Below are 13,044 nucleotides of genomic sequence, written 5' to 3'. Positions count from 1 at the left end.
CTTTGGTAATGAGTTCCACAATTGTATTGATCTTACAGTGAGATTAAAACTCCTTTCCTCCAGCCTTAAATTGTGACCTCTTGTCACAAACAATTTTCTTTGAGTAAACAGAGCTTCTGCCATCTCTGTATATGGGCCTTGAAAATATTTATATAAAGTAATCATTTCACCTCTCAAGCTCTTTTTTTTTTGTAGAGAAAACAGACCCAGTTTGGGTAACCTCTCCTCATAGCTTAAATTCTCCATTTCCCTTATTAGCTGTGTGGCCCTTTTCTAGACTTTTTCTAGGTCTGCAATGTCTTTTATTGACATCAGTCCCAAGAACTGCACCCCATACACAAGGTGAGATCTTACCAAGGATTTATATAGTGACAGAATTATGCTTTCCTCCCTTGCATCAATGACTCTTTTAATACATGCTAGTATCTTATTAGCCTTTGTAGCCACTGCCCTACTTTGTGCACCCATCTTTAGCGTGTTATCTATTACTACTCCCAAATCCCTTTCCTCCTCTGTTTGGCTAAGACTAGTCACATTTAAATAATACTTTGCCTGCTTATTTTTACTTCCAAAATGTAGAACCTTGCATTTCCCCGTATTAAAGGGGCAGTCAACACCCAAAATACACTTACTTTATTGTAATAGTTGCCACCCGATTAGTCTACACATCGTTATTCACAGGAATAGTCCACACGGAATAGCTACTTTTTTTTAAAAAATCATGGATCCCAAACTCCTCCTCTCATCGTCTTCTTCCCCACAGCTTCTTTCGTTTTTTTAAATGCTCTCGAGCCCGGCAAAGTTGATGACATCAGGAGGACGAGCTTTTAGCTTAACACATGAGCATTCTCTTCGCTTTGTGTCATACAATGGGAACCTTTCCATAGTTCTGTACACAAAAAGACTAAGAGCGACAATTTGAACAAACTGCGCATGCACAATTGACCGTGAACAAGCAAGAGTCGTCGTGGCCGACACTCATGAGATTTTCAAAGAAAATCAGGATCAAAGTGACATAGATGTAGGAGGAGTTTGGGATCCATGTTTTTTTCAAAACAGCACTAAACTTTTGCAAAAAAAGTAGCTATTCCGTGTGGACTACTCCTGTGAATAACGATGTATAGACTAATCGGGTGGCAACTATTACAATAAAGTAAGTGTATTTTGGGTGTTGACTGTCCCTTTAAATCTAATTTTCCATTTACCTAATTTTTGCAGATCCCCTTGTAACACAAGTTCATCCTGCTCTGACCTAATGACCCTACACAACTTTGTATCATCTGCAAAAATAGAGATGTTGCTATTTATAACCACATAGAGAAGTATAGGGAGGTGAGTAGTTTAAGTAATATAGAGTAATTTATGTGGGTTGATAGAAGTATGAATTTCCATGTTCATAAATAATATTAAAATTAAATAGATTGTGATCTACTCTCCCAGAAGTACATGACTTGGGAGAAGAAATTACTTCTGCCAATTTGGCTGTAAATTAGACATTCTAATGACATGTTTGTTCTACCAGATTAAGCCATTGGTTGTACATGGGTGATATTCACTGTTTTCAAAATTGTGGTATTAGTCGTCGTGCACAGTTATTAATTATTTTAAATAAAGTTAACCTGTATTTACAAGGGAGAAGTGTGGGGCCATTTAATAAGAAAACTTTAAGTGAACAGGTCAAGGAAAATCCTATTACAAGTTTCATCTCCTGGATAACACTTTCCCAATAAGGTTGAATGATTGAACAGTCCCACCAAATATGGAAGATTGATCCACTATGCCTGCAAGCCCTCCAGCATCTGTCTGATACCGCTGGGCAAATAGTGTAGAGACGTTTGGGGGTCAAGTACCATCTCATCTACACATTGACGTTAGTTTCCATAGTTAAAGTAGATATGGAAGTTTTGGCTGTAGCCCTAAAAATCCCCCCCCCCCATACTTTTGTCTATAATTCTAGGCCTAATTCCTGTCCCCATTTCTTAACATAAGAGGAGGTAGTTAAATATAGGGATCCCTGCACTATTTTGTGAGAGATAGATAATATTCCTTTCAGTTTGTTGGTGAACAACTTCTCAAAAGGTTGTATAATATATTGCTTTTATTGGTGTTGGAGTAAATATTGATAAATTGATGAACAGCAAATAGCATGAAGCATTTCCCATTACTTAGGCACATTTAGTGTGGTATATTGTTTATTTTCTAGATCCGAATAAAATATATATTATTTGTAATTTGGCCCAATAACTGTTATATTTTATTTGATTATATTTGTTGTACAAGTTTAAAGGGATGCTGAACTCAAATATTTATTTCATGATTCAGACAGAGCAGGCAATTTTAAGCAACTTTCTAATTTACTCCTATTATCAATTTTTCTTCGTTCTCTTGGTATCTTTATTTAAAAAAAGCAGGAATGTAAGCTTACGAGCCGGCCCATTTTTGGTTCAGCACCCTGGATAGCGTTTGCTTATTTGTGGCTACATTTAGCCAGAGGCAACTTTCACAGCATTAAAAAACCAAATGGATAAATGTCAAATGCCCTGTAAGGTTTTGTTTTACTAATTGGACTGTGAGGTTTACCTTGGAGGTTCCCAGTACTCATTAAAGCTCTTAGCTTGAAGACTGTTTAAATCAAACAGCAATACTGTTAGTGAGGTTTTGCTTATAGTCACTTATTTACATAAAACAATCTCAAAAATGTTTAAATTGTGAGAAAGATCAGCAATTTAAGGGCTATGTACACAGAGACATGCAAGAATGCATATACTACCAACAATAACCCTGTACAATGCTTCTTTTACACAGCAAGTATGAATTTAAAATGTAGTAGAATGTATATTACTAACCGCATTGTTATATGTAATATATTAAAGGGACATTATACACTCATTTTTTCTTTGCATAAATGTTTTGTAGATGATCTATTTATAAAGCCCATAAAGTTTTTTTTAAAAAATAAATGTATAGTTTTGCTTATTTTTAAATAACATTGCTCTGATTTTCAGACTCCTAACCAAGCCCCAAAGTTTTATGTGAATACCGTCAGCTACCTTCTCCAGCTTGCTCCTGTTTGTGTAAAGGGTTTTTTAATATGCAAAAGAAGGGGGAGGGGGGGAGTGTCTTATTTGCCACTTGCAGTGGGCTTTCCAGCTACCTTTTCAACAGAGCCAAACTGACAGCTTCTAAGTAAGTTTTTAAACAGTTTTATACTGGATTTTTATATCAGTATCTGTGCATCTTATTCTTTATAGTAGTGTCTATTACATGCAGTTATATGAAAATGAGTGTATACTGTCCCTTTAAGTATGAATTCTATAGTAAACATTGAATGCAACTCTCATTTCATTGTGTAACATAAATTACTCCTTTAAATGGAAGTTGTATACTGTTAGAACTGTTTTAGGTTTATCAGTCTACTTAGGAACGTGAATATCAATAAACACATATTTTAGTTTGTATTCCTTGTTCTGTGGCTTACAAAACACAATGGGGTATATTTACAAACTTTTCAATTACATTTTTAAAAGTACATTGAAAAACATTGAAGAGGTCTGACTGTAGTAGTTGTGTGTAAATAATTTCAGTGAGAAACCCAAAGTTTGAAAAAAAGTTAACTTTTTTTAAATGATCTATTTCTGTTTAAATGGAATTATAGTTTTTCTATGAAATTCACGGTAGCAAAAAAGTTTTAAAAGGGTTAAAAAGGGATATGGCAAGGTGTTTCACTGGAAAGACTGCTAAATGTTATATATATATACAGGTAGCCCTCAGTTTATGCCGGGGTTAGGTTCCAGAAGGAATGGTTGTAAATCAAAACCGGTGTAAATTGAAACCCTGTTTATAATGTAAGTGAATGGGAAGTGAGGGAGTTAGGTTCCAGGTAGGGTTGCCACCTTTGCCCAGAAAATTCCTGGACATTTTTGAAGTGGGCGTGGAGAGGGTATGTCTCAGGGCGTGGCTTGGGGCGTGGCTTCTCACGGCCTCCAATTCATTATGAAATCAATATATATATATGTATATATACTTCCACTTCTTTTATAAAACTACATTATACATTTAAATTGTGTCCTTTAAATTCACATTTACTAATTTTACATAGCAGATTCTGGTTTTGCACTTCACCTTATGCAGGTGCATTTTCTTCAGCCCATCCTATTCCTTCCTGCCTCCTGCGGCCATCCAGCCAGCCTCACAGACAGGAGACATGGAGCTCTGCACAGTCTGCTGCCGGACTCTAGAAACTGGTGGTGGGGCGGGTGCACGCGATATCCTGCCTCTCTCTGCCGCAGGATGTGACGAGTTGACTCCCCTCCTCAACCTTCTTCCCCCCTCCCTCTGTTTCTCCTGCAGACTCCAACACGGCTCCACCTAACCGTTTTTTTGTAAATCCGGGCTAAGCGCTCCTCTGGGCAGCTTAATTTTTTAAAAGTCTGTGCTCACTGCTGCTTGCTGCACCAGGGGAGCGCTTAGCCCGGGGCATTTGAGGCTAGTTCCGGGACACGGGACAAAGAGCCTCAGACCGGGACTGTCCCGGTGAAACCGGGGCGGGTGGCAACCCTAGATCCAGGCCCCTCTCAAAATTGTCATAAGTAACACCAAATACATTATTTTTAAAGCTTTGAAATGAAGACTTTAAATGCTAAACAGCATTATAAACCTAATAATATAGATTGTATCATAATCTAAGTGTAATGAACAAAAACATTTGCTAAACCACACCTAATAAAATGATCACACAGACTGTATCATCATCAATCTAAGTTTAATTAACAAAAACAAAATAATTACACAACAGACTGTATCATCATCAAACTAAGTTTAATGAACAAAAACATTTTTTTACTTGCCTTTTTCTGCAAACAGTTCTCTGAGTCTGCAGCTAAGGGAAGTGGCTGCTAGATCTTGTTACTTTAAAAACGGCTCCATTGCTCAGGTCTGGTTATACACTGATTAATTTCAGCCTGCCTGTGTTTAATCACACAACAGACTGTATCATCATCAAACTAAGTTTAATGAACAAAAACGTTTTTTTACTTGCTTTTTTCTACAAACAGTTCTCTGCATTGAGTCTGCAGCTATGGGAAGTGGCTGCTAGATCTTGTTTCTTTGAAAGCTGATCCATTGATCACGTCTGGCTTGCTTGGCTTGCATGTCTTTGCTGCAATACAAGCGGACAGCTCCACCTACTGGCTATTTTAATGTTTCTCAATGCTTTCAATAGCAGTCAATGCTTTTCAATAGCAGTCACATGACTGGGAAAAAAGGGCGTTATTCTGAAACGGCGCAAATTGAACCGTCGTAAACCGAGGGCCACCTGTATATATATATATATATATATATATATATATATATATATATGTGTGTGTGTGTGTGTGTGTGTGTGTGTGGTTGTATCTGTGTGTATATGTGTATGTATAGATGTCTATATACAGTATGTGTATATATGTGTATACATGTGTATTTATGTGTTTATATGTGTAAATATGTTATATGTTAATATGTTTTTAATAGAAATACTTTAAATTTCTACGTTCTTTACTTAAATAGATTTATCTGTATATAATATATATATATATATATATATATATATATCTGTATATTTTCATATAGATATATAGGTATAGATATATATTTTACAAAATATTAAGCCATATCTAGAAATATATATTTAAAAATAAAAAGAACATTTTCTCCTATGTGAAGAACATAGGAATTGAAAGTATTCCTTACGCTCTAGCTATTAAATATACTGCATCAGATCTAGCTAATGCCAGCAGTTATGGGGTAATAAAGTGGCTAACAAATGTATTAAATGTTCTGATCCATGGGCAGATATTGTCCATTATATCTGGGAATGTACATATATCAACCAATTCTGGAATAAAATAGGTTTGTGGACGTCTAAAATTATAAAGAAAGATGTAAAATTTGACGAGAGTCTGTATTTTCTCTTACTTCCAAAAAGTGAAAGATATAAAGAGAGAATGTTTATTGAAATGATAATCATAGTTGCCAGATACTTGATTCTGAAAAACTAGATCTAAAAAACCCCCAAAACTCATTGGTAGAATTTAAAACAAAGTTTTTTAATCAAATGATCTTGGAACAATGTGCTACAGATTATGTACATAGCAAAGAGGTAGAATTTTTTTTTTATGAAATAGTTTACATTTATTAAATCATATCCAATTGAAACACAGAAAAAATAATATACCCATTTTGTGCTACAGAATATCTAATGAATGCCATAATAAGAGCAGAATCCCCCCTTGTATATTAATAGCTTAAGACATGTTATATAGAGGTTATGGAGAATCTCGGGGTCATTAAGGTAGAGAGGGGTTGTATCGTTTCTTCTCGATACAAATATTCCAACAAAGGGAGTGATATATTAATATAGAAGGCTAGGACTGTCACAATGTATACTGACCCTCTGAAAATCATTTGGTGTTGATTATTTATTGTGCCATGACTGTCTCATATATATGAGGTGTTTTTTTTCTTGTTTTTTTCTCTTTCTTCTTTTCCTCATTATTATATGATTATTATATGATTTTTCTTGTATGACTATTATATGATTGGATTTCCTTTTGTTGGATTACTAATAAAAAGATAAATAAAAATAAATAACTAAATTAAAAAATAGAAGAAAGTGTTTCTTACGCAGCTTTGGTTTTAGCACAGTTGATCGAGCTCAGTATCGGGCTAGCAAGCGATAATTGAAAAGACTTTTTGTAGCGCACCCCATAGTGGTTGTGATATCCAAAGTCCTAAAGTTAGCGTGCCTGAGTGTTTCTTTCTTGCGCTAACTTTTTACTTTTAATTTTACAACCCACGCTAACCCGGCTGCTCTAATTTTTTGGCTTGAACGGGGGGGGGGGGGGGGGGGGAATAACGCTCCACTTGTAATCTGAGCCTTTGTCTGTAATATTTGCCAATAATATTTGCCACGCCAATATTTTTGGCATTGTGCATTCTGAGGTAAGGCTTTTGTGCAGCTGTTCGGCATGGAAAACCAGTTCTTCTGCTGATGTTGATTCCAGAGACAGTTTGGAATTCTGTAGTGAGTGATGCAGCAGATGATAGACGATTTTTACACTCTACACACTTCAGCACTTAGTCCCTCTTTGTGAGTTAGCCTGCTATACCACAGGGCTGTTATAGCTCCTAAACACTTTCAGTTCACAATAACAGCGCATACAGATGATTGGGGCGCATCTAGCATGGCAGAGATTTCACAAACTGATATCTGATGACGGTATCATGTTTAAAGTCACCAAGCTCTTCAGCATATACTGTCAGTGTATGTCTACTGATATTTCATGGCTATGTGATGGATTTTATGCACTTCTTAGAAATAGTGGTGGCTGAAACTCCTGAACTCAATAACTAGGAAGGGGTGTCCACATACTTTTGGCTATGTAGTGTGTATTAGAATTTAGAACCTTTATTTTATTCCTTGTCAGAAATGTCTGATTAAAAACCACCACATGTATAAAATTGCCAGAATGCGCTTCCCAAAACTAAAGTGGGAATGTATTTGAATGTAGTTATTTAATGGTCTGTCTCTTGGCAAAATGCCCTTATAGGAATCGACACTTGTGATGTGATCACTGTCAAAACAAACATGACTTGCCGTAGTAAGAGACTTGTAGAATATAAAGAGCATGCAACTTAAATAAAAACAACTTAAAGGGAAAGTCTACTCCAAAATTGTGATTGTTTAAAAAGACAGATAATATCTTACAAAGTATATTAGTATAACAATGTTGGTTGTGCAAAGTTGGGGAATGGGTAGTAAAGGAGTTATGCATCTTTTTAAACAATAACAATTTAGCAGTAGACTGTCCCTTTAAGGTACAATGTTGGAGGTTCACAAACTGGTCTTAAGTTGGTGTTTTCTAGAAAGCTAAAGCTGCTCTTCTTGTGCTGGAAAGTTGGCTGTGTTTCTAGTAAACTTGACCTTAACCAACTTGAGCAGTGCAAGTCAGCTGCAAAAAATGACTTTATCACTGACTTTCCTTAAGCAATTAGCTGACTAATATAGTTTACCCAACTTTAAATAAGTCGATGTTCAGCTGGTCGGAAATCAGACCTTTTGCAAATTGACCCAAAGTGTAAATGAGTTAAACTAACATTCTAACAGTACTATATTGTATTTCATTTTTCTCTTCTTATCATTGAGAAATGTACTGCATGCCTCTTTGAGAGCTGCCAGGCTTACAACCTTACATTTTTCTTTAATGAATCTATAACCCAAGTTTATTTTATTTAGTGTTTTATCCGATTTGACATGGTTGTTGCTTCTATGTTTTTCAAATTTCTATATAATCAGGAATATGAGCGTCAATTCAGGTAATTCAATGCACTATGGATTACACAGCCTAAAGAGAGTTAATCATATCATATGTACATGCACACAAACAGCTAAGCTGATTTAACATTTCTATTCTGTAGAAAATAAAATATTCAAAATATTTAAAAAAAGAGAGCGATTGAATGCAAAATAATGAGTCTCCCTCACAAGATTTTGTACATTGTACAGATATAAATAAATATATTTTATTCGACTTCTTTTGCACATTCAAAAATATGAATTATTTGAATGATAAAATATTGATCAGATAACCTTGAATATAATCATCTGTAAGAGTCTAACATTTATTAAAATCATTTGAGTTGTACAAATTTAAATGAGAAGCAACAATATCATTAACTGATCTAAACATTATTATTATAATTCTTTGACATAACATAAACGATTTCCAGAGAATTATTTAACTATTTTGTAAGTTCGATTTTTTGCAGCAAAACGTCACAGCGAATCACAAGGAGACACAAATTACCAGTTTCTCAGTTAAAGTAAATAATGTATAAAACTACACACACAAAAAAGAAAGAAAAAGAAAATGATTCTCAACTCATCTGTAATTGCACATGCAAACAACTATCTTGTAACAAAGATGTGTGCTGCCTAAGTAGAGTGTATACACAAAAGCTTTTGGTAGCTAAACTTCTAATCTTGTTCAGTGTCTTGTATTCAGATCTATATTTTGGGGGCCCTCAGTCCTTACCTTTAAGTTGCTTCATTAGAGATTAACAGAGAGCAACTTCTAAGCAGATAAGCCTTGTTTTCATCCCACAGCTTTTGAACTCAGCACACATCTTTTCCACCAGAGAATTTGTTTGTGCTTGTAACTAAAGATGAGTTGGGAAACATGAACATTTGATATTTTTTGAGTAGTGAGAAGAACGAATAAATTCTGCATTTTTAATGAAGAAACACAAAGCTAGCACAAATAATAATATCATATCACGTGCTTCCCACTCATTTATATGGCAGGTTTAATGTACGTCAATACAGTTGACAATACAAATCATTAATTCCATATTCATTCTATTAATGGGACATGAGCACGCATGCACAAAAGTTAATTTTACATCTATTCTTAAATTGACCTATTTCTCTTAGTCATCATCTTGGTTAAAATGTTGCTACTTTCCATGAGAGCATACTGAGGTAGGCTTAAGGCTTAGTAGCATGCATGTTTAACAATATCTTACATGTAGTTCTCAAGACACATGCACGCTCTTGAGCTTACTACAATATGCTCTCATGGAAAGAAGCTACATTTCAACAAAGGATACTTAGAGAAAGGGCTAAACTTAATAACAGAACAAAACTGAAAGTTATTTTCGAAATTGTACATTCTGTGCGCTTTTAAACATCAACATATATTGAATTAATAAACACTGACCTGATTTCCAGATTTACAGACGTACGTTCTATTTCTTCTGATGCTTCTCTTGAAGAATCCTGAGCACCCATCACAGGCGTAGACTCCATAATGTTTACCTGAACTGCGGTCACCACATACTTTACAGGGTATGTCCAAGATCCGACCTACGGAGAGTGTAAAGTAACAACTCAAGCACAGCAGAGGATGGTACATAAATTCATCTATTGTATTCATTCTCAGCCTTCTTATCGCCCTAGTGATTTCTGATATGGTTCTACTACTAGTATTTACTGACTACCGGGCAAAAAAGACTAAAAATTCTATTTTACTTTCTCTGTATATTTAAAAGGATGCTAAACCTACATTTTTTCTTTCTTGATACAGACAGAGCATGCAATTTTAAGCAACTTTCCAATTTACTCCTATAATCAAATTTTCTTCATTCTCTTGCTATCTTTATTTGAAAAAGCAGGAATCTAACCTAAGGAGTGTCCCATTTTCTGTTTCAGCACCTGGGTTGCTCTTGCTGATTAGTGGCTAAATGTATCCTCCAATCAGAAAGCGCTATCCAGGGTGCTGAACAAAAAATGGGCAGGCTCCTTATCTTAGATTCCTGCTTTTTCATATAAAGATAGCAAGAGAATGAAGAAAATGTGATAATAGGAGTAAATTAGAAAGTTGCTTAAAATTGCACGTTCTATCTGAATCATTAAAGAAAAAAAATTGGGTTTAGTATCCCTTTAATACTGGCAGAAGAAAGTCTAATGTTTTTGATTATTTAAAAGTTCACAGTAATGTTAAGTAGCAAACAATTATTGCTTGCCCCTTAGATATGTATAAGGAAAAGAAACACATATTTAGGGTTGTAATATGTATTTTTTTAAATAAATGTAAAAATAAATTGCTCATGATCGATGTGTTCAAAAAATCAGTGCTGAAGGTGTACCAAATACAGTTCTCAAGAACTCTAAATATACATTTTTTATGATGAATAGACATAATATTATTACCATAAAATACATACATATGCCAGAGCATCTCTGACAAAAATAAAGCAAAAACATTTTTATTCAAACTTACTGCAATATGTTATGGAAATCACAACAAAAATAACATTATATAAAAGAGATGACTTGAACAGTACAATGATGTTTAATTAAAAACTCATTCCCTTGCAGTGATTTTTAAATATAATAATTACTGGCTGGGCAAATATAAATATCAAGCACAAGGTTATAGAGACATGTTTGTTTTAAACTGTGCATGAGCACTAAAATTTGAATTATCTGGTTGGTAAGCTCATGTACAGTATATTTGTTTTTTTGGGCTTATTCTTGTTTTTTGTCCCTCTGTTTTTAGGGCTATAGCTTTGTCTAATGAAATCTTATAATGACACATATTAAAATCAGACCCCTATTCAGCTAAAAATCTTCTTAAAGGGACACTGAACCCAAATTTTTTATTTCGTGATTCATATAGAGCATGCAATTTTAAGCACCTTTCTAATTTACTCCTATTATCAATTTTTCTTCGTTCTCTTGCTACCTTTATTTGAAAAAGAAGGCATCTAAGTTTTTTTGTTCAGTACTCTGGACAGCACCTTTTTATTGGTGGATCAATTTATCCACCAATCAGCAAGAACAACTCAGGTTGTTCACCAAAAATGGGCCGGCATCTAAACTTACATTCTTGCATTTCAAATAAAGATGCCAAGAGAATGAAGAAATTTTGATAATAGGAGTAAATTAGAATGTTGCTTAAAATTTCATGCTCTATCTGAATCACGAAAGAAAAAATTTGGTTCAGTGTCCCTTTAAGTGATTGTCACGGACAGCTTGACAACGTTTATGCTATTTTGATATACAGTCCATGAAATATAAGCACCTGAAAATAATATTTTATAATGATAGCTCCTATGGAAAGTTGAACTTTGGTTGCAGTACCACAAACATAAAATTGACGCTTTGATTTTACCTTTAAGTCAGAATTAGGGCATTTTATAGGCATAGCATTCATTATATCCATGGTAATAACGCCAATCAAGCTGATATTTTTTGTGCCGTTAATAAACATAAAATGAAACCTAAATATTTGCCCGCTGGACTTTTGTAGCAAAGTAAAACACCCCCACACCCTAGACTTAAAATCTTAGAAAGTGATAAGAGAATGAATCGCCTTAGAATCCTCACTCATAATACTAGAGGCCTCAACTCTCCCTTCAAACGTAGCCTACTAACCCGTTCTCTACCACAACCCAGACCTCGTATTCCTTCAAGAGACCCACTGGCAATTAGACACTCCCCATAGATTCCATTCACGCACTTACATGACCATAGAATACTCCCCCTTCATAAAGAAAGCCAGAGGAACAGCAGTACTGATACACAATAGGATAGCATTTGAGCAAATACAGGTGATTAAAGACCCCCAAGCTAGGTACACCATCTTAGTTTGTAAGCTGGATCATGTTCTACACACCCTAGTTTCAATGTATCTGCCCAATTCTCGTCAACCTGCATATCTTAGAAAAATTCTACGGATAGTAGACCAGTATAGACAAGGTACAGTTCTCCTGGCGGGGGATTTTAATATGATTTGGGACACCAAGATAGACCGTAAAGTAAAACCATGACCTCAGGTAAAATAAACCCTCAATTGAGCCTTCTCTCTACATGATTTAAGACTATTATGTCAGAATTGGGTTACTTTGACATATGGAGGTCGCTACATACGGCAGACAGAGACTATACTCATTACTTTCACCTGCACAAAACTTACTCCAGAATAGACCACATATTCTGTTCGGTAGATACCCTAGACTCAGTATCCCATTCTAATATTTCTCTTTGTTCGTGGTCAGATCATGACTTAGTCCTTGCTGACTTGAGACCTACTGATCACCAACCTACTAAAAGCACATGGTCCTACCTCAACACATTCTGTCAGATATTCCTTTTAGGGAAGAATTGCTTAGAGACTTAACTGAACTTATCCAACAAAATGATAATGGACAAACCACAGATGACATATTTTGGGGTCCCATTAAAGTGGTGATTAGAGGATACATCATCCGCAAGCAAGCCCGCCTTAAAAAGTTAGCGGGACTTACCCTTGCTCAGGCACACAGTAAACTTAGATCTTTGGAGACTGCTAACCGGGCCGCTATCACAGGTGAAACGCTAAGACAGATCCCCCCCAACATTAAAACCCACCACCCACACAACCAACCCTACTCTAAAACCCACCCAATATCCCCTTAAAAAAACACTAACCCCTTGAATATCACCTTACCGAGAGAAGTCTT

At 35.3% G+C, this 13,044-nt stretch overlaps 1 protein-coding gene across 1 annotated transcript in view; it reads right to left on the bottom strand.

Moving 5' to 3' along the window:
- The window catches only part of NR2E1 (nuclear receptor subfamily 2 group E member 1), a 46,633-nt gene extending 34,868 nt beyond the window's left edge, over positions 1-11,765 (bottom strand). Inside the window, exons 1-2 of the mRNA XM_053712102.1 lie at positions 11,684-11,765; positions 9,759-9,904 (exon numbers count right to left, since the gene is read on the bottom strand). Coding sequence (XP_053568077.1) covers positions 9,759-9,904; positions 11,684-11,765 — 228 coding nt within the window. The remainder of the gene's footprint in view (positions 1-9,758; positions 9,905-11,683) is intronic.
- Between the last annotated feature and the right edge of the window lie 1,279 nt (positions 11,766-13,044).

Source organism: Bombina bombina, chromosome 4, assembly GCF_027579735.1.
Source record: "Bombina bombina isolate aBomBom1 chromosome 4, aBomBom1.pri, whole genome shotgun sequence".
In the NCBI taxonomy this organism is placed as follows: domain Eukaryota; kingdom Metazoa; phylum Chordata; class Amphibia; order Anura; family Bombinatoridae; genus Bombina; species Bombina bombina.
This window is presented reverse-complemented; position numbering and strand designations above follow the sequence as displayed.